We start from the raw sequence: 20,516 nt of genomic DNA on the forward strand, positions 1-20,516 counted from the left end.
ATAATATTATGCATGACAAATCTTTATATCCAGATCCATGTGACCCTACAGAGCTCCTGAATATTTTCTTTACTGGTCGCAAAGTGTGGAGGCCTGTAAATCCCTGTGCCGTGGAGAGAATCTGAGGTTCTAGAGTTGAGCAAAAGTATTAGGAATAAAATCTTATGTGCCACTAAAAACCTCACACTATAACAAGGATCATATCACCTAGTATCTCAACCATGCTAAAAACTTCATTAAACCAACATTTCTTCAATTTACTGTGCATGAAGAACAACTGTAATAAAACCACTAATTAACGTACACATTCCAATTTTCGGATGGTCTTTGGCTATCTGCATTCATAAAGCAAGTCAAACCTTTATTTTTATGGCATTTCCTGTATATTAATATATCCTTTGGAGAAACAGTTTATTTTTTTCTACACTGAATTGCTAAAGTTTTATATTCCAGCCCCAACCAAATCTTATGTAGTAAGCATTTTTTTCCAACATGAGCTTCAAGTTCATGAAGCTTTTACTAGCCTGTTTTTATACTGAGTCTTTAAAGGAACGCTGCTTCATTTAAAATAACTTGGAAAAGTGTTTTTGCCCCAAACCTCAAGAAGTCATATGCTTGGCCTACCTTTCCATCTCAGTTATTTTTTAGGATATTTGTGTAAGTTAAATTACAAACAAACCCTTTATTTCATTAAGAAAAAGCACAGAACAATTTGTGACAAAAATCACATCCATTCTTATAGACTGTAATGTCAAAAGCCAACTTGGTTCTTATATTATTACCTAATGAATCAAGAGGAGGAGGAGGAAGTATATTTACAATGGGGTGTTTTTTTATTTAGCAAGATCTTGAAAACAAGCAGTGATGGCAAAGAAAACGCAGGTAAGTGTGACAGTTTAATGGGATCTTTGTGTAAAGTTAAATATATGACAATAATTCCGCAAACCAATTGGTTGCCTCTGATGAATGGGAGATATTCTAGCACCATTTACTTATCAGCTTATTGATTAGGTAATCATGTTCTTTTCTCTTCTGCTTTATTAACTCATGCACAAATGGAACATCAAAACAGTGAAACATTACTGTGCCAACAGGAACTACTGCTATACTTACATATCTGACATACTCTTTCCACTGCTGCCACCATGACACTGCAATAAGAAACCAATTGTGCCCTGGCTGGAGACCGTATCTGCTTTCCCGTTCTAACCAACCCCTATATAGAAGAATTAAGAAAATAAATATCACCAAAAACATTTAAAACAAATTATAACAGGAAAAAACCTTCATTGTACTAAAATAGTGGGGATTACGGAAATGTGGTGGGAATGTCAAGGGCTAGAGGCTGTACAGGTGGGACAGGATAGGAAAGAGTGGTGGGGGCACGGCGCTCTATATTAAGGAGGAATACACATCCTCGTTAATTAGCAAGGAGTCTGGGGAGGGGCACTCTGAAGTGCTTTGGGTTAGAGTACATGGCAGTCGAGGGGAAAGGGACTTAATGGTGGGAGTCTACTACAGACCTCCCAACCAGGGAGAGGAGCTTGACCAGGAATCCTTGGGTCAGCTCACAGAGGTAGTGAAGGCTAAGGATGTGGTAGTCATGCAGGACCTGAACTTCCCGGACATCTGCTGGGAAGAGCAGTCAGCCAGGTCTGACCGCTCACGTAGGTTCTTGGCCAGAGTGCAGGACCTCCATCTAACCCAGGAGGTGCACAGCACCACCAGGTAGACACCTTGTTGGACCTGGTGCTGGCCACGGGTGAGGACCTGGTGCGGGGGCTGCGGGTGCTCGACCACCTGGGCGACAGCGATCATTGCCTGCTAGAATTCACCATCCGGCGCAAGGTGGCAAAGGCATGCAGTAACATAGCGGCCCTAGATTTTAGGAGGGCAGACTTCAACGAGCTAAGGAGGATAGTTGGAGAAGCGCTGAGGTCCCGGGGGGGAGGGGACCCAGGTGTCCAAGGAGAGTGGTCGCTCCTTAAGGAGACGATCCTCCAAGCCCAAAGGAAGGTAATCCCAACGAGGATCAAAGGGAGCAGGAGGGCACACAAGCCCCCGTGGCTCACCAAAAGCATCCGGGAATGTCTCCTTGCTAAAAAGGAGACTTACACCCAATGAAAAGAAGGGGTCATCACCAGGGAGGACTATTCTGTAGTTGCTCGGGGATGTAGGGGGGCAGTTAGGAAGACCAAGGTAGGGATGGAACTGGGACTAGCTTCCCAGATTAAGGACAAAAAGAAGTCCTTTTTTAAATACGTATGGGGTGAAAAGAAGGTCCCGGGTAATGTGGGGCCCTTGCAGAACGCGATGGGAAACTTGGTCGTCACACCAGACAGCAAAGCTAACATGTTTAACAATTTCTTTGCCTCCGTCTTCCTAAGTAGGGACCAGAACAGCCACCTCCCTGCTGGGCCACGGGTTAGCGAGGATTTAGTTAGGGAGCTTCTCGAGGGGCTGGACGTATTCAAGTCAGCCGGCCGGATGATCTCCACCCTAGAGTTCTAAAGGAACTGGCCGAGGTCATTGCAAGTCCCCTGGCACAACTTTACGAGCACTCGTGGTGCTCTGGTGAGATACTGGAAGAGGGCCAACGTGGTCCCCATCTTCAAAAAAGGCAGGAAGGAAGACCCAGGAAACTATAGGCCGGTTAGTCTTACCCCGATCCTAGGCAAGCTGTTCGAGAAAATTATGCTGGCACACATCCAGGAGGGGCCAGCAGGGGACTGCATGCTTAGGGGCAACCAACACGGGTTCATCAGTGGCAGGTCCTGTCAGACCAAGCTGGTGGCCTTTTACGATCAGATCACCAGATCATTAGATGCAGGGGTAGCAGTGGACATAGTCTTCCTGGACTTCCGGAAGGCTTTCGACACTGTCTCTCACCCCGTTCTCATTAAGAAACTGGGGGGCTGTGGCGTAGACACCCACACAGTCAAATGGGTCGCCAACTGCCTGGAGGGCCGCACCCAGAGGGTGGTAGTGGATGGGTCCTTCTCAACCTGGAAGGACATGGGCAGCGGGGGTCCGCAGGGCTCAGTCCTTGGGCCCGCACTGTTCAACATCTTCATCAGCGATTTGGACGAGGGGGTAAAAAGCACCCTGTTCAAATTGGCTGATGACACTAAGATGTGGGGGGACGTGGGCACACTGGAAGGATGCAACAGGCTACAATCAGACCTAGACAGGTTACAAGGGTGGGCGGACGAGAACAGGATGGGTTTCAACACAGACAAGTGCAAGGTGATGCACCTCGGGAGGAACAACCGGCACCATACCTACAGGTTAGGGAACTCCCCCCTTGTCAGCACCAAGGCGGAAAAGGATCTTGGGGTCATCATTGACTCCAAGATGAACATGGGCCGGCAGTGTGGGGATGCGGTCAGGAAGGCCAACTGCACCTTGTCCTGCATCCACAGATGCATCTCGAGCAGGTCCAAAGAGGTGATCCTCCCCCTCTATGCGGCACTGGTCAGGCCGCAGCTGGAGTACTGCGTCCAGTTCTGGGCGCCGCACTTCAGGAGGGATGTGGGCAGCATGGAGAGGGTCCAGAGGAGGCCACTCGCATGATCAGGGGGCAGCAGGGCAGGCCCTATGAAGAGAGGCTACGGGACCTGAACCTGTTCACCCTCCATAAGAGAAGGCTGAGGCGGGGATCTAGTGGCCTGTTATAAACTAGTCAGGGAGGATCAGCAGGCACTGGGGGAGTCCCTGTTCCCCCGAGCACCGCCAGGAGTGACCAGGAATAACGGTCACTAGCTGGCAGAGGGCAGGTTTAGGTTAGACATCGGGAGGCGCTACTTCACGGTCAGGGCAGCTAGGATCTGGACCCAGCTTCCAAGAGAAGTGGTGCTGGCTCCTACCCTGGGGGTGTTTAAGAGGAGGTCAGATGCACATCTTGCTGGGGTCATTTGACCCCAGAACTCTTTCCTGCCATGGCAGGGGGTCGGACTAGATGATCTGCTCAGGTCCCTTCCGACCCTAGAAACTATGAAAATGATGGCTAATCTAGAAACCTGTAAAACCAGATCTGGCACAAAAGTACGTACCTAATAATTTGTCCCTCTTCTTCTGGTGTAGCAGGTCTTAACCCCAAAACTATATGGCACACCTAGACAGAAAGACAGGAGACAACAACTCTGAACTATGACACACTGTGACCAGACAGATCGAGGACTTTGAAGAAATACATTTATAGCAAGTTACTAAACAGAGTATTACAAAGTACTAATTACAAGGCTGTGCATGCACCATTTAGCCAAAGTAAGCATCAACATGGACACCCAAGGGAAAAAGAAACTCAAAAATTAAAATGAAGTTTTACCCTTGGAGCAAACAGTTTTATTTGGATTTTGTGGAACTTCCTCTGTCTCGTGCTGACCGACTCGCTGAATGGTCTAAGATAATTTTTTGGTCAGTATTTCAGTTGCTCCGGTTAGACAGAGGCTCTATTTACACTAAGCCAACTTCCCCAAACTGCCAGGTTTTATCCACACCCGTTCGCATCTGGTGGCTACATGCAAAGACGTTAACTAGGAAGTGTTGCAGCCCTACTGGCAGCAGCAGCTGGTACAGTGCCTGCAGCCATTCTTGCACCCCATCTGAGTCTGTGCCTGGGGCTGCACCTCACTAGCCCACACCTAGTTCTGCTACTGGCTCCACTGCCTGGCTCTCCCAACAAAGTGGTGTACTCATTCAGGGAGGGCAAAAGCAGCTAAATGAAGCAAAGCAGCAGAAGCCTCACTCTGCTGCAGAGATTGGCATGCAAATGCACACAAGGTTTTGCCAGTAAAACTGGAGGGCTACCAGGGTAACTTCATCATGCACAACAGACCGGAGGGTCGGATTCGTTTCCCTCTTGGGAGTGGAAGAAACTAGATGGATCCAAATGCTGCCAAACTTGGAGGGGATTCTGTCTGGGTTGAAGGCGTGGAAATATTTTACTCATTCCCCGTTTCTGTGGCTTACACATCTCCTCTCTGCTGGAGTCTCTAGCTGGTTGTCTCTGTAGTTTTTCCCCCCAAGGTCAAACTGTGTTTGCTGGGAGAAGTATAAGCATGTACAGAGGAGTACGTGCGTGGGCGCAATACCTGGATTACAGTTTCCCCCGACTTAAGGGAGGGGGCGGGGAAGAGACTGATGGAAGGAGATGGACGCGCCTACTCAGATCAGCTGCTGAGTCTCCAACCCAGTTTTCAGAAGGTGATGGATGATCTCTCCTTACATGTCTTTTGAAACAATCAGTCTGAATCTCAGCTGGAGATTTCTAACTCTTGGAAAGGCACCTGATATAAACTGATTTTATACTGCATGAGACCATTTTATATTCTGAATAAAAACAAAAAGGGCATTAGCTGCTGGGAAGTGACAGATTTCCCAATACCTGCAACACAACTGGCTCTGATAGCAGTTTCTTTTTATATTAAGTACTACACAATGTACTACAACCAACTTCCTCAAAAAAAACAAAAACAAACAAAAAAAGCTGTTCCTGCAGTTATCAGGCCAATTTGCTGAAACTGGATCTAAAGGAAGGCTCAGCATCACAGAGATCCAGCCCATGGAGCCAAAGGTCTTTGCCTGTGCCCATGCAGTGACAGCTATGCCAGGGTCAAGCTTCCAGCTGCACCCATGCCACGTCTCCTCCCCTCCCTTACCCCACCCACACCCACCCACCACACATGCACTCCATCTAACAGCACCGATGCAGTTTGCAGCTGCCTGGCACAGATCTCCACTACCTGGAAGCTGCACTTGCTCCCCAGCCAGGGAAATGGGGGGCTGGGATAAATGACGGTGGCAAGGCTGCAGCTCCTGGCTGCCTGGCTCCCAAGGTGCTGGAGGGAAAGCCCCCCACCCCTGATGTGCTGCTGAAGCCATCCAGTTCACGTCGAGTCAGAGCCAGGGTCTTCCAACCCACAGCTTGTTAAAGGTTGCTGGCTGCTTATCTAAAGCCACTGTTCCTAAAAGACCTAAATGCTTCACACTTGAATAGTAATTTCCTATGTAGCTCCCAAGTATTTCCTTAAGAGTGAAATGGACTTTTGCCATTTCACAGATGGGAAACTGAGGCAGAAACAAGCTGAGCAACTGCCCAAGCAAACATCCAAACAAAAAAAGTGGCAGGGTTAGTGTTCGCATCCCTAAGCCAAGAAAGCATGCAGGATGGACACTACCTCAGACTATAAGAACATGGGAAAGAGCGACAGAAGGAAAGAAAACGAACTGAACAACCCCCCCCCCCCAACCAACACTATACAGCAGCATCTCCAGAGGGAAGGGGGAAAGGAGGATGAGAAATTTAACAAGCACTGCAGAACAACTGCAGTTCAATCACTAAAGGAAAACATATTTGCCAAACATTAATTATTTTAATTCTGATATGTCCATATCTTGATTACATATTAATCAAGAAGGTCAGACAGTGTATTCAGTGCTAACCAGGACACAAAAATAAAGACAATGTTTCCTGAAGACATAGTTGAAACAAGAGTTAAAAACATTCTGTAGCTGATGCTATCAAATTACTTGGGAAAGTAACTCTCCCCGATCCATGTGTTTTTACCTATGGTGCATTTGATGACTTCCAAAAATGGGAAGAGTGTGGGCAGGGGGCATCCACAATATGATTTAAAGTTTACACGGGAATATAAAAGAGATTTCAAAGGAGAGAGGGGTTGGACTAGTAGCCTAACACTTCCATGCAATCAGTCCCTTCAAGAAGAAATAGGCGCAAATTTAACAAGCATAAGGAAAAATGGTGGTTATTCTGCTGCACCTTAAAAAGGAGTTCAATTAGGGCAAATCCTTGTAGCTCCATTACAGAGGATTATGATAACATCATTCGCCTCTCAGGACAGTGACTCCTATGGATAACTAGCAGGGAATATAATTCAAAAGAGCAAAACAACTTTGGAATTTATTTTTTTTATTTATTATTTATTTATTTTTACACAGGGTGAAACAACACTACAATGGGTCTGTATTACATTTTGAGGCTATCCCTTGATTGGATTAAAGGAATTCAGTGCACATTTGATCCTCAGCTTCTGAATTCAGGCTTACCTGCACTATGCCAGTGATGTGATATTGTACCTTTCAAGAACTGCACTACTAATCGACCAATAAAAGCTCTTTTGAAAGCCTTCACAGAAAATGTTAAAGAAAAATGACTGCAAGCTTTAGCAGCACCTTTCCCCATATCTAGCATCACTTCCTCAGAAATTTGGAAGACTACTGAGTTTTGTGAAACATTTTCCAAAAGAACAAAATCTAACTTCTGTTACACTTCTAAAGTTCTCTTAGTTTTATGTACGCTGCTTGCATTCATGTCATCAGACTATGTTTTAATGCATCGCAGTACACAAAAATGAATAACAACCAAGTAGGGCATCTTTCAGTAAAGGTGACACACACTTGCAAAAACACATTTTATTGGAATAGACAAAACCACAAGCATGTTGACACAACGCTGATACTGCACTTCGTGTCTGCAAAAGAAAAACTGGTGAGTTAATTACCATATTGTTAAGGTTTAAATTTGCACTAAAACATACCTGAAAAAGCAGATTTAAAAATTCATTGGCAAGCGCACTCTTCACACTCCAGATCTGATAGTCCTCAAGGGTGAGATGCCCAATCTAAGTTAAAAAGGAGTGAGAAAGAACAAATATCATCAATTTGATCTCATTCCTGTTAAAAACCGCACATAAATCTGTCATACAAAGCATGAAAAGCAGCGTCTTGGAAAGGATTAACATTCATCACTGTTCCTATAAAACTTGCTCTGCGCAGGGTAACGACATTAAGCTGAAATTGGTAATTGTATTTATCTTAGACCAGACACACAAGCAACCCAAGCAAAACAAAAAGTGCTGAGCACATACAGATTGAACCATTGACAGGTTTGAACCTCAGATCCTGTAATATACCCCTTCCCATTAAGTATATAAAACCTGCCATAAACTAAAGTATACTAGAAACGGTACTTGGATACTCAGGGTGGCCATTTCATTGAACATGTTTGCGGCTCTGATCTCACAACAAGTTTTGCACAGATGGGCCCCCTGCATCAGTGCAGAAATCCACCCAATTCAACTGCAGGTTTGGGACTTTAAGATTCGAAAGCAGACTGTTTTCAATAATGTTCCTGTCAACTTAACTTACTGGTCGCTGTGAAAAATTGCTGACAGCATGAAAATAGTCTCTTGGAGTTTACAAAAGGCACTAGGCAAGGATTTTCTTAAGGTGATCTCTTTTATTGGACAAACTATGTAACTGGAACAGAATTAGGCAAGCTTTCAAATGCAAAACATTCAGTCTGATCACAGGAAACCAGGCACAGCATTGGAAAAACCGGCAGAGACTTACGGAAATTCTCAGGGTCGTAGGGGCACAATTACAGAAGAAAAGAAGCTGATTGCTGGGAGATCAGAAGGGAGGAGGGTCAGTCTCACCTATCTTGTATGGAGAGAATTCTGGAGTTGGATAAATTACAAAAGTGCCATAAACCAGATATTAATGTTCAGTCCTTGGTTCTTAGTGTCCAGACAGGTCATGGATTTTTGTTCCCAAGTAGGCCTTTTAAAGGTATTAGGTAGATCTCCCTCGACCATGGGGATAGTGAGGTTGGAAAGGGAGTAAGGGAAAGAAGTTGTGGCTGGCTTCTCAGGTTTTCTGAAGCTGTGTGTCAACTACTGAGTATTACAGCCTCAGGCCCTGCGGGTGCCCCTGGCTTGCTGCCATCAGAGACCTGACAAAGAACGTCTTGCTTGTCTAACTTCAATCCCAGCCAGGTAGTTGGTACAGTAAAAAATATCACCTTAAGAAATCCCTGCCTCTCACATAATTTCCAGACCATCATGCCATTACTCATTTTTAGTCCATAGATGGCCAATCTTCCTATATTACCAAGCGTGTTAAAATTGCTCTAAATAATAAATGGTAAATCAAAGGATAGACATTTGCATGGCAAATCAGCATCATTTTCCTAATGACTAATTATTTCATAAACAATTTAAGGGAGAAAAATCCATTTCTTCTGACAGACTGACTGGAAATCCAATTGCGGCTTTTAAAAACTGCACTACTATTTTGCAATGTTTGTTCAGTTCCACCTTTCCTTAGGCCTTCGCTGTCAGTAATAGTGACAAATCTCCTTTTAGTGTCAAAATACTTCAGTGATCAAAGCAAAGGCTAAAATATAATAAAATATTTGCAAATATTTTAACTATTTGGCAACAGTACAAAGTATTGCTGGGCGGAGAATAAACATCGTAATATCCAGGTGAAAAGTTGAACAAGAATCCAGATAAATACTTAACAATCTGTTTACCTGTATAGACAATGGCCAGCTCTAGAAACATTTTCTAATATTCTATAATTGTCTGATACGAAGTTTTACAGTCTAATACTTGGACGCAATTGCATAAGGACTTGCATAGTAGCGATAAATTACTAAATCTTTGGTAGCCACTTGTTTTTTCTAGTTTAGAGGCAATGACATAATCTGCAAAGGGCACTTTTATCCAATTATTTCATTAGCATCTCTTTTTAGCACTACTTTTATAATCATAATCTACTGAGACAAGTCCACTCCACACCTATCTCTGCTAAGAAATAAGGCTTTGTTCCATTTTTGCTAAACCCTAGGGATAAGCTTGTAAGGCCACCTTTCCTGAAGACGAAACAATAAAAACCTGAACGGATGAGAGGCACATCATTACAGAGGCAATACTTTTTACTCTTACAGTAATGGAAGTTTCTTTCTACCAAATGATATGCCTGCAATTTTCTGAAGCACAGAAAGTCATGCTATGCAGCTGTTCAAGGAGGCAATCAAGTATTTCTACTCGCTATTATAACTAGCTTGTAGTTTTTATGAACTTCTTATAATGTCTATTCATTTGGAAGTTATAAGGAAATGAAATAGCAGAATCATATTGTGTGTGCTTGCAAGTATTGGGACCATCCTGAGCCAATAATGTTATGAACTGCATTTCCAAATGTATATAAAATGGTCTAAAAGCACCACATATGGTATTACTATTTCTAAAATCTGGAAACATTTTATTAACATCTCAGAAAGTCAGGACAAGTGCTGCCAGAATGTTTTCCAACTACTGATTTGTGACAATACTGCAAGTATGTACTTCATTATACATGAAAATATTATTAGCTTTTCAAAACAAGACACTACAGGTCAATTTATCTGCAAAGAGAAATGAAAACACCAGGTTTATTAAAGCAGTATTAATCAAATGTAATAAAGTCTAGTATTACCATGATGGTGATTAATTTCTGCTGCTTATCTACTCTGGATTTGATTTTCATATAGAAAGATGGCTTATTAAAGTCAAGTATATACTCTTTTCCTAATGGATAAACCTGGAAAGCTTTAATGAAAAGGTGACATTTTCCTAGAAGGGAATCTTTTATTAAAAACATTCCTATGCTGAGAAGTTCACTTTCTTTGATTTTATTCATTTCACTTCAACTCCATTTTAAAATGTCTTTATTTATGAAAAAACTACAATATTTCTGGGATTTTTTGTTTGCAAAATAATTCAATTTTTAATTTTGCTCATCTTCTTTTATCATCAAGGGTTCAACCCGCTTCTTACGAAAGCACCTGTGGAAGAAGAACACCCTATACCCAACAGCTTCCTATTTTCAAGTTCCTATTAAAAAGGTAAAGGCAAGCGCAGCAAATTCTTACCTTTGTGGTGTCATGTGCATTCAAAATGTCTTCCACGATTTCAGATAAATCCTTGTTCAATTCCTTGACAAATGAAGGTATTAGAAAATAAAGAGTGTTAAATGCATTTAGAGTTATGCCTGGAAACCCAGGCCCAAAAGGACAAAAAACCCCAAACACCCTGATTTTTCTGACATGTACAGATAAATTTAAATGAAATTAGTGTCTTCATACCACTGATAATTTACATTTAAAATGTCTTTGAAACACTAGCAGCAGCAGAAATTGCAAGTGAATAGTTCTACTACAGTTAGTGTCACTGCACTTTTACACAAGGTCAACGGCGCACACTGTTACTGCCTTCCCCTGGTTCACACAGCTCAAGAAAGTCTTGGCGAAACTTGCCTAAATGAAGTTTTGACTGAAACCTGATACTCTTTTTCAAGGACCACTTTAGAAAACAGCAGCAAATAAATTAAAACGCGACTTACAGGTATTTTGTCAGTACGGTTATCTTTCCAGACCTCTAAAAGTGCAACCACCATTTCCTTAAGTTCAGTGCGAGACAAAACACCATCCCGGTCAACATCAAAAACCTTGAAGCAAACTGAGGGGAGGAGGAGAAAAAAAAAAAAAAGGATTATTTTTGTAGGTCTGAGTCATCCGACAAGCTATGCTCTAAATTGAGCCTCTCGCTTCAAAACAAGCTTACAAGCTGAATGCATACGGTGCGCCCCTACCCTGCCTACCGCATCTTGTAATCTTCACAGTAGGTCAAAACCTGCACATACCTCAAGGATGCAACTTGATGACAGAGCTTTGATGCTTCACAAACAAACCCCAAACAAAAATGAAACAAGACTTCTGAGTGAGCAGGTGGGGGAAGGAAAGTTTTTGCTAAACTGAAATCCAGATTCTCTCCGTTCTGTGATGTGTGGGGTGAAATGGCTTGGGATACACATATGTGCAGAATCCTACAGTTTTCTAGCAAAATATCAATCTTTCTGTTACACAGGGTCAACATTTGTTTCAAGGGCACTTAGCCGAATCTCAGCCTACAGGCAGTGGGGAAAGAGTTGGACAGCCAACAAACTGGTCCATGCTAATTAGAAGAGAAAACAGCAAGTGCATAATTTTTTGAACATCTTGTAGAAAGACCAAATGTTTAATTTGTCCCTATATACTGAGAGACAGAATTTGGTATTACAAATGAATTAATGCAGTTTGTACCTATGAAAAATTTATTAGCAAAATTAAAGTACCAAAAGAATGTCTGGAAAACCAACATAAAATACTTCTCTAAAGGGGTTTCTAGGAGTGTAGTCAGAATAACTCATATGAATATACTGAATTAATAAAGCTTAGCCACAGTTAATAGAATAAAACCTTCATGTTTAAACTTAATTCAAGAATGTATATTCGAGAGATTTCTCCCCACCTCCTTCTGAAGCCCAGGTTTAAAAACAAAATATGTAAATGAACTAAATTTAATTGCTAAAATTGAACAGATGCATTTCTTATAATTAGCAGCTTAATGGACAATATTTTGTACACTCACATTTTTGCCTTTCTGCCAAGGGTCCCCTGCAGCATGCTGAAAGCCCACAGGAAATTTCCTTAAAGTCTATGTGATTGTCACGATTTTCATCAAATGCATTAAACAAACCTACAAACCACAGAAGCGTCACCACACTGAGTCCGACCAAACAAGCCAACAAAAATATTTAGCTTTAATATAAAAGCTTCAGATTTTCCAGCAAGGTAGGAACATTAGGTGACAGTAAGTTATCTTTAGTGTCCATGACAAATACTTAAGCATTAATGGCTGCTGACAAAGATGAAAAATTAAAACAACATAAAAAATTCCCCCAAAACCCACAGTTTACCAGAAGACAAAAGTGCATTAGTTGAACCCGGCTCCACCGCGTCTGTATAGATCGAACTTTTTGACGCTTTAGTGGGGCTTTCTGGCACTTTTATCCAAAGCTGATTCAATCAGCCATTAGATAAACGTGCCAAAAGCGCCCCACTGAAGTGCCTGATCTATACAGATGTTGGGCAAGCCGAGTCCAACTAATGCGCTGTTTTTGCTTTTTATTTTAACATCTGTAAAGCAGCCAACATACTCATTTTGCATGTGGGGAAACCAAAAAAATCAGGTTCAGCGACTTACTCATGGGACAGTAGAACCAGAAACAAACACCTCCCTAATTCCTGCCTGGCAACCCGAGTCTCAAACCTGGTGTCTCCCTTGTGTTTAAGACTTACGCAAGCATTTTTGTTGCGAGTGTGAGAACAGCTTTAGATTGCATACACTAATAGTTGGGGTCAAACTTCAAGGTTGTCCTGAAGCCCATAGACACCGGTGCCTGTCCAGCTTGACCCTGGAAGCGTGGTTGAACTTCTGGGTACGAGGTTAACCCTAGCTCTGCCCATATCCTCACCCTTTCCTTCTCTGCAGTGTATTTGGAGTTTACCTACATGTAATACACCTGGAACATAAGTAGTGACCCAAATGTTTTCCCACAACTCCCCCACCCCCCCAATCCCTGACTTCCTGGCCTTCTGCACCTGCTCTACTGTATGTAAGAGCCAAATAGGAAAGAGATGCAAGTAGCTTGCATCCCAATGCCCAGACAGACTTGAGAAGGGAACCTAGAAACCATCTCAGCATCATGCTGTAAAATAAGCAGCACAATGTGGCCAGCTGCTATGTAGGCGACTAGTTCTGACAGAGATGAGAAAGGGCCAAGCAAGTGATTTAGAACGGTTGAGGACAACCTCAAGGTCAGCCCTAAATATCAGTGCAGACACAGAATTAGTTTCCAGGGTGGTCGGGATCAAGTGGTCAGAAAATGGCCATATTTGTAAAAGGCTTAAAAACGCACCCAGCTGGCTTTCCGAGAGCTGTGTCGAACCCAACTCCTGCTGCAATCACTAGAGATGTCTGTGCCTCCTTAGGAACTGGTAAAGATCTGCCATTATCTGAATTAGGTGTCTAAGTTCAATTGGCTTTCAAAAAGACTTCAGCTTCTAAATCCTTCGGTACTTCTGAAAGTCTTTCCCCATCAATAAAAAGGCTAGCCTGGACGTTTCACGTCTCCTATCCACAAAAACAGATACAATACCAACAGAGGCGTTTCAGGCTTTTCTGCCCCAGTCCCAAGTACTACTCCACAATTGGATATACCACTTCCAGGAGTGAAAAAATAGTTTTGCTGCCGTGGTTCAATTCAGGGACAGAGCCTCACGTGGTATAAGTTGTCTGAACTGCATCAGAGTGGAGTTATGACAGTTTATACCTGCTGTGCATCTTCGCCCCGTTTTAGTCGCTAATGAGTACAAGAACAGTTCCAAACAGCAACGACTGGTGCTGTTTCAGCGATGCGTATACAGGAGTGGAACACATCCCATTTTACGTGGGACACAACCCCTCTATGTTGATGCCAATTTTGACGCTAAACCAATCTAGCAGGGGCTTGAAAGGACTCACCACCTAGTTCAGAATGGCCTACACCCCAATATACCAGTCTTCCAAGCCAGCCATGTGCTTTTGCTCTCTTCAGCTCTTACTATTAAGGCAGATCTCTTCATTTTATGCTAGGATTGCAGTCTTGATATCCTGGATTTTCACTTTACAAATGAACTGCTCTTTGGCATTTAAGAATAAGCGTGCCCACGTTCCATTCTAAGGAAACAGAAAGGCATCTTCTTATATTAAAAAAAGTTGAATAAAGACAAGGAAGAAACATGAAGGAAACATAGACTAACTTAAACAGGAAAGATCAAAACGTCTGCCAGCTTTTCCAATAGTTTAGACGGATGCATCTCAGAGGCAGCATTTTTCTTGTCAGTCCAGACTTGTCAACAAACAGATTCACAGAAGCTCTCTCTTGTTTTCAGATATTTAGAACTTAGAGAAACAAATCCTTTCCCAACATAAGCTTAAAAATGAATTAAAAGGATGTTCTACTGGACACTAGCAAACCAATAATGCATCTACAGGAAAGCTTGGAGTAGCATGTGTCTATAAGAGCTGTATAAGTATTTTTTGAACACGTAAACCCACACCAACATAACTGCACAAAAGAAAACTTTATGAGGATCCATACCTTCACTCAAAGATGGATGTATGGGAGGGGAAACTAAAGGGCCAAAAGTTTCTAAATCAAAACGTCCAGTTCTTGACTGAGCCTTTAGCAGCCAATATCGTTTTTCAAGGTCGATGATGTCTGATTCTTCTACTGTAAAAATAAATACAAGTTAAATCTCTAACATTCAAAAACATAAGTCCTTTAAAGAAAACATTTATTTTCTGTTAGAATGAAGAAAACGCACACCCAAGTGTCTACATCCATATTAAAATATTAGAATTACAGCATAGCTAGACAGGAATGTCTAAAATATTGTTGAAAAGCCACACACTGCATCTACAAATACACAAATGCTTTGCACATGTACATTTTTGGCAGTGTAGAGGCAACTTAAAAAGCTGGCACTAGCACAATAAAAATACGGTGTTAAAAGAGAAATCATTAATGAATTTTATAACAAATTCATGCATATACAAATTAACGTTATTCATTGCTCTGAAGAAATAAGCTGAATATCAAGTTTCTTCATATGCAGGATCACTGATCATCTAACCTGTATTCTAAAAATTAAAAATCAAACGTTATAAAATATCATATTATTGATAGACTGAACTTAGTCAGCTACTAAGTTCCCTAGAGCTTCTTCTATTATTTTACTTATTTTTTCCCCTTATAGCAATGACTAACTGGATAGGAAGCTTTTTTTTAAAATGTTTGCATTTATTTATTTTTTAAATGTTCGTGCCTTTTTAGGACAGCTCACATTTGGTTATTCACGTAAGGATGCAAAACAACTGTTTACACACCTGAGTATTTACTCAACCTACAAGAAGAGGACATGCCTGCTCTGGAGAGGGAAGGTTTGAAAATTTAATGTTAAAGCTGGAACAAAGTTCCTATACAGAGCACTGTGTAATTAAAAAACTAAGCGATACTATATTCATTTTTAACATTGCTTACAGACATTATTTAATGCATTTCTACGTTATAGGAGTATTTCCACTATAAAATCATTTGTCTTTATTTTCTTCTCTTATTTACTGGTTGTATTATAGCTGTGTCTGGAGAACCTGTCCACACTGAGGCCTGGCATGTCCTGGAGCTTCCATGGACAAACTTATCACAAAGAGCTCCCAACTGAATTCAAAAGCAGAAGCAGCAACAAACCGGGGAAGGATGAAAGAAGAAAAAAAAAGCCATGAGAACAAGTATTAGGAAAGGCCAAATCTATGCACAGCTAAATTATTTCTCCCCCTTTTAACTGAAAAATTATGAGATGACTGAGTAACCGTGTCAAGTTTCTACTCATCAAGAAAGTTCTAAAAGAAACTGTGGGAAAGAAAGTGTTTTGAACAAAAAGCCATGAACAAAATTCCACATGCAGCATCTAGAACAGGGGTCTTTCTGCCCACAAAGTAAGACTGGTTAAAAAATATGGATTTTCTCCCAAGCATTTCACCCTTGTTTTACATGTACACGTCACGACAGTGCTTTATGTCTGTAAGAATTAAACGTTTCTCAAAAAGATACTTAATAACAAAGCTGTCTATATTAAGAACCACCATGTGTGCTGTGATCTTATTCCCAGATGGTTACGAGCCCTTAAATCCATTCCAGCTTTCTAATAGGTTTAGCTTCAGCTATTTGGCCTGATTTGGACTGCAGAGCAAGACAATGACGCAAGGACTAAAAGCAGAGGATAAATAAAAACACAGGTGGGTTTAATGTTTAAACTTGGTCTCAATTCCTGGCATTTAGTGAACTAATATGGCACAGTGCAGATTCCATGCAGGAGGGTGTTGCCATTGAGGCTGGACATGCAGAGCAAAAAAGTGACACTTTTCACGCCTGTCCTGAAATCCTGAGAAGCAATATAAACACTGCATCAAACTGCTTAAAAATCTATCAGTGCAACCGCCAGCCAGTTTCTGGTTCATCTTTGAGCAAAAGCAGCCATCGAGTCTCGGGGGAAAAAATATGGAATTAACATGTAAATCTGATTTTTTTGTTTTTAATTTATTTTTGGGTCAGAGTTTAAGGTAAGGCTGGTAATTTGTGCTTCTTGAATAGTACTCTTCTGTGCTTTCTGTCACGCTGAAGAGAAAAGGCTGTTTTATTAAATTTATTCTACCCAGTTCAGTCACATACACAGTAGTAACTTAATTGCATTAAAATTAGTGTGAACAAGTTGCAACAGCTCAGCAGGCATGTAATGTTATGCGATGCAAACTACTCGAAGAAGCACCCTTTTCATGTTTGGAGAAATTGCTGGAAGACACTAAAAACTGAAGCAGAGATTGCATTGGTGTCTTTACGCGTCTTCCAATAAAACACTTTCTAACAGGAAGTGACTACAAAAATATCATCATTGAAAATATTCAGTTCCTATTGTCCCCACTGCATAGATAGTACTATTAGTAGGTAAAATGTTCTCGCTTCGTACTTTGAAGCAAATCAAGTTGTGCGGGATGTGGATAATGGCTCAATAATGCCAGACCCCAACCCACAGCTCTTGATTGGTAGACAAAGTATTTATAAAAACTCTCACACTTTGTTTTAATGCAGTAATCAAGTCATAGTAAATAAAATAGAAAGAATTAATAGATTAACAGGATATTTTCAACAGGTAAATAGCTCCAGAGTTACAAGACAATCTACTAAAATAAATAAAATAAAATTAATAGTTGGAAAATATCCCTCTACTTTGTAACAGCAGAACAATGATATATTTGATATGTATTAAGACCTTGCCAACAAAAAACAGTTACAGTTAACACTGCATTTATACACTTTTGGAGTTTCTTAGTGAATATTACAGCTGCATATACTGATTAGCCAGCATTATGCTTTTCGTTTAAAAGCCAAAAGGTCTCAGCTTTCATTTTAGCCCGTGTTAACTTCAATTCATGCTTGCATTATTAAAAACCGAGAATTTCAACATGTGTTCTAAAAACAAATTTATTTTTACCCACCTAATGGTGCAATTCTGTCTGGTTCACAACAGTAGAAGCATACCATATTTCCAATATTTTAACTAAAGCCTGGTTTGCACTACTGTTCACCATAATATTTTCCATGTAATATCCAGCTCCAATCCATATAAAGAGCTCTTCATCTCCAAATGACTCAACTGCTACGCAAACAGCGGCTGACTGAACAAAAGTATTTTTGTACAAATGCAGTTGTTTGTCATTATCAAATGAACAGTTAGAAGATCCTGGAATTTCAGGCAGAGAGATCTGCTTAAAGTGACATACAATGTCCCAGCGACTAAGAGGATAACATGGTGGTGAGATTAAGATTAAACCAGAGTAAGGGTTTTCTTGCTTTAATGCTTTCCTCTCTTTTTTATTATAAAGCAAGACAGGATATAAATGTAAAGGAGACTATTCTGCTCTATCCAAGTTCTTCTTACGAGGCCAGTCACCTTAAGAGGCTAACCACTTACCTTGTAAAAGCAAGTGGACATAAAAATTTAACAGATATAAAACAGGTACTAACTTTAAGACAACCTAGGTAAAATGGTAAGGCATGTGGCAAAAATCTGAAATACAACTAGAGTATGACTATTCAAAGAGCGCAACAGCAGAGTTAAATATGTATAAAAGTGCTTCTGAATGCAAGCAGCACCCTTCAGTTGACTGTACAGTACCCTTTTGTGCATCATTCAGAGCCAGTGGCCACTAAAGCTTCTATACTAACAGAAGACGGAAGGAATTCAACGGTACAAAAATGCAACAATTTACACGGCTAGCCAAAAAGCAAACAAACAGCCTTGCTAGAAGCTGAGAGTTTATCAGTTTAAAATGACTGAGAAGGGCCAGGGTGTCTAAGCTGATCATAAGACAACCGAGCTGCTAAAATATGTAACCACGAAAAAGGCAAATATAATGTTAGAGTGGACCAGGTTAGTTTGTTCAGAGACCAGAAAATATGACTGCTATTATACAAGAGCCTGATGGGACCACAACAGGAGCTCCGTGTACAGTTTTTGTCCCCAGCGTTCAAGCTATGTGAACTCAAAACAGGAAGAACGTCCTTGCCGTTAGGTCACCCGGGGACATTGTGGAGGTTTTCAAGAGGTTGAGTAAACACAAGATGGGGAAAATTTCGGAGTAGCAGTCCTGCATTCACACCAGGGGTTGGACCAACCTCCCTTCAAGCCCTGTGATTCCAAGCTGAAGCAGGGCAGAGAAAGACTACGAGGACAACCTGGAGAACGGAGAGCCCATCGCATGAGACTCAAGTGCACTGACTGTACACAAAACAAAGGTGGAGAGGCGATGCGAACTGCTCCCTACTAAAATGTAGAGGGGAAAGGGAAACCGCCAAAAGCTGCAGACCAACGTTGACACAAGACCAAAAAAATATGCACGAGCTATCAACAAATCCAAGCTAGAATTTCAGAGGTTCCCAACATCAGGGTCTGCAGCAGCCTTCCAAAAGCAGTCGTGCGGGCAAGAAATGTAACCATTAAGATGGGAGTTTGATCAGTTTATGAAAGAAATTTATGAACCAGGGGCTAGATTCAATAACTCAGGAGATCTCTTCCAGCATGTGCACCCACACTGCTAACAGCTAAACAAATGTTTTTCACTGGTAAATCCCAGGTGTTTTGAGAGGAGAAGAATAAAGTACTGAACCACTACGGAGCATTTAAGACCCAAAGTGGCCAAATATATTATTGAAGTACTGTATTATGTCCCAGAGTACCATAGGAGGTTAGACACTTGGCAGATATTACAAACTCTATCCAATACTGGAACGCAGAATGCGTACTAGATTTCGAGACTGCCAACGCCATTTTATAGATTATGGTATGTAAACAAAGTTTTAAACAGAAACCTTACTATTATCAAAGAGCAGTAGGTAACAGTGCTAAACAAGGAAAGATTAGGGTCATTTGAACCTGCAGCTAAACTCTATTCTCTCATAATTTATGGTGTCATTTGAACTCCTTGATTTACCTTGCTCAAATGCCTATTACTCTGATATGCCACTCAAACTACAGTTAGACAAATAATTAGGCACATAGTAGATACCAGGCTAAAAACTAAGTTCTGCAACAATCAAAGTTTTTCTCCTTGCTTTCAAGTGAAATAACTGCCACTGTGGAATATTCATAACTTTAGTGAATTGGAACAAAATTCGATTAAAAATGGCAAATGTGCGCAACTTGCTGTGACTTGGAAATTTCATTAATTATATTTCTCAGCACACAATTATAAAAGTCATCTGCATTCCAACATAAATGTTATTTACTAGTGAAAAAATATAATTGTTTTATGTTTCCTTGATGTTTTGGCTCATTAAGCAAAGCTAAATGGAGTCACTGATGCTTTACAATAAAATATTTGCTATCTGTTTCTAAATCAATGTTAATAACTTTCACTATTTTTATCACAATAATTTTTCATGCCCCTGACACGTTATTCAAAAAGTTTAATGAACAGTAGGGGAGGAGGGTTGAGAAAATGAACAGAAGGCATCCTATTGAATAACAGGTGGGTGGTAACATCGAGTCAATAGATTTAGTAAGGCTCTGTCGTTAGCTCTGGAACAGATTTCCATAAGCAAACTTGTATTATGTTTGGCTAATGCTCACTTTGTAATCTCCAAAATCAAGTGTCCTACTAAACGGTACCCAAAAAGTGCACCTTCAATCACAGAACAACAATTTTCACAGGAGAACTCACTGCTTTAGATGAGCAACGAGGTTAAAA

General features: G+C 41.1%; 1 protein-coding gene across 3 annotated transcripts in view; it reads right to left on the reverse strand.

The window, feature by feature from the left end:
* USP32 (ubiquitin specific peptidase 32) overlaps positions 1-20,516 on the reverse strand; it is a 135,485-nt gene that overhangs the window by 43,622 nt on the left and 71,347 nt on the right. For all 3 annotated transcript variants that reach the window (XM_090025486.1, XM_090025485.1, XM_090025483.1), the window contains exons 6-12: positions 14,812-14,943; positions 12,258-12,365; positions 11,191-11,306; positions 10,721-10,783; positions 7,560-7,643; positions 4,053-4,114; positions 1,114-1,216 (exon numbers count right to left, since the gene is read on the reverse strand). In XM_090025486.1, coding sequence (XP_089881612.1) covers positions 1,114-1,216; positions 4,053-4,114; positions 7,560-7,643; positions 10,721-10,783; positions 11,191-11,306; positions 12,258-12,365; positions 14,812-14,943 — 668 coding nt within the window. The remainder of the gene's footprint in view (positions 1-1,113; positions 1,217-4,052; positions 4,115-7,559; positions 7,644-10,720; positions 10,784-11,190; positions 11,307-12,257; positions 12,366-14,811; positions 14,944-20,516) is intronic.

This window comes from Crocodylus siamensis, chromosome 13 (genome assembly GCF_052110815.1).
Source record: "Crocodylus siamensis isolate JL-2025a chromosome 13, ASM5211081v1, whole genome shotgun sequence".
In the NCBI taxonomy this organism is placed as follows: Eukaryota; Metazoa; Chordata; order Crocodylia; family Crocodylidae; genus Crocodylus; species Crocodylus siamensis.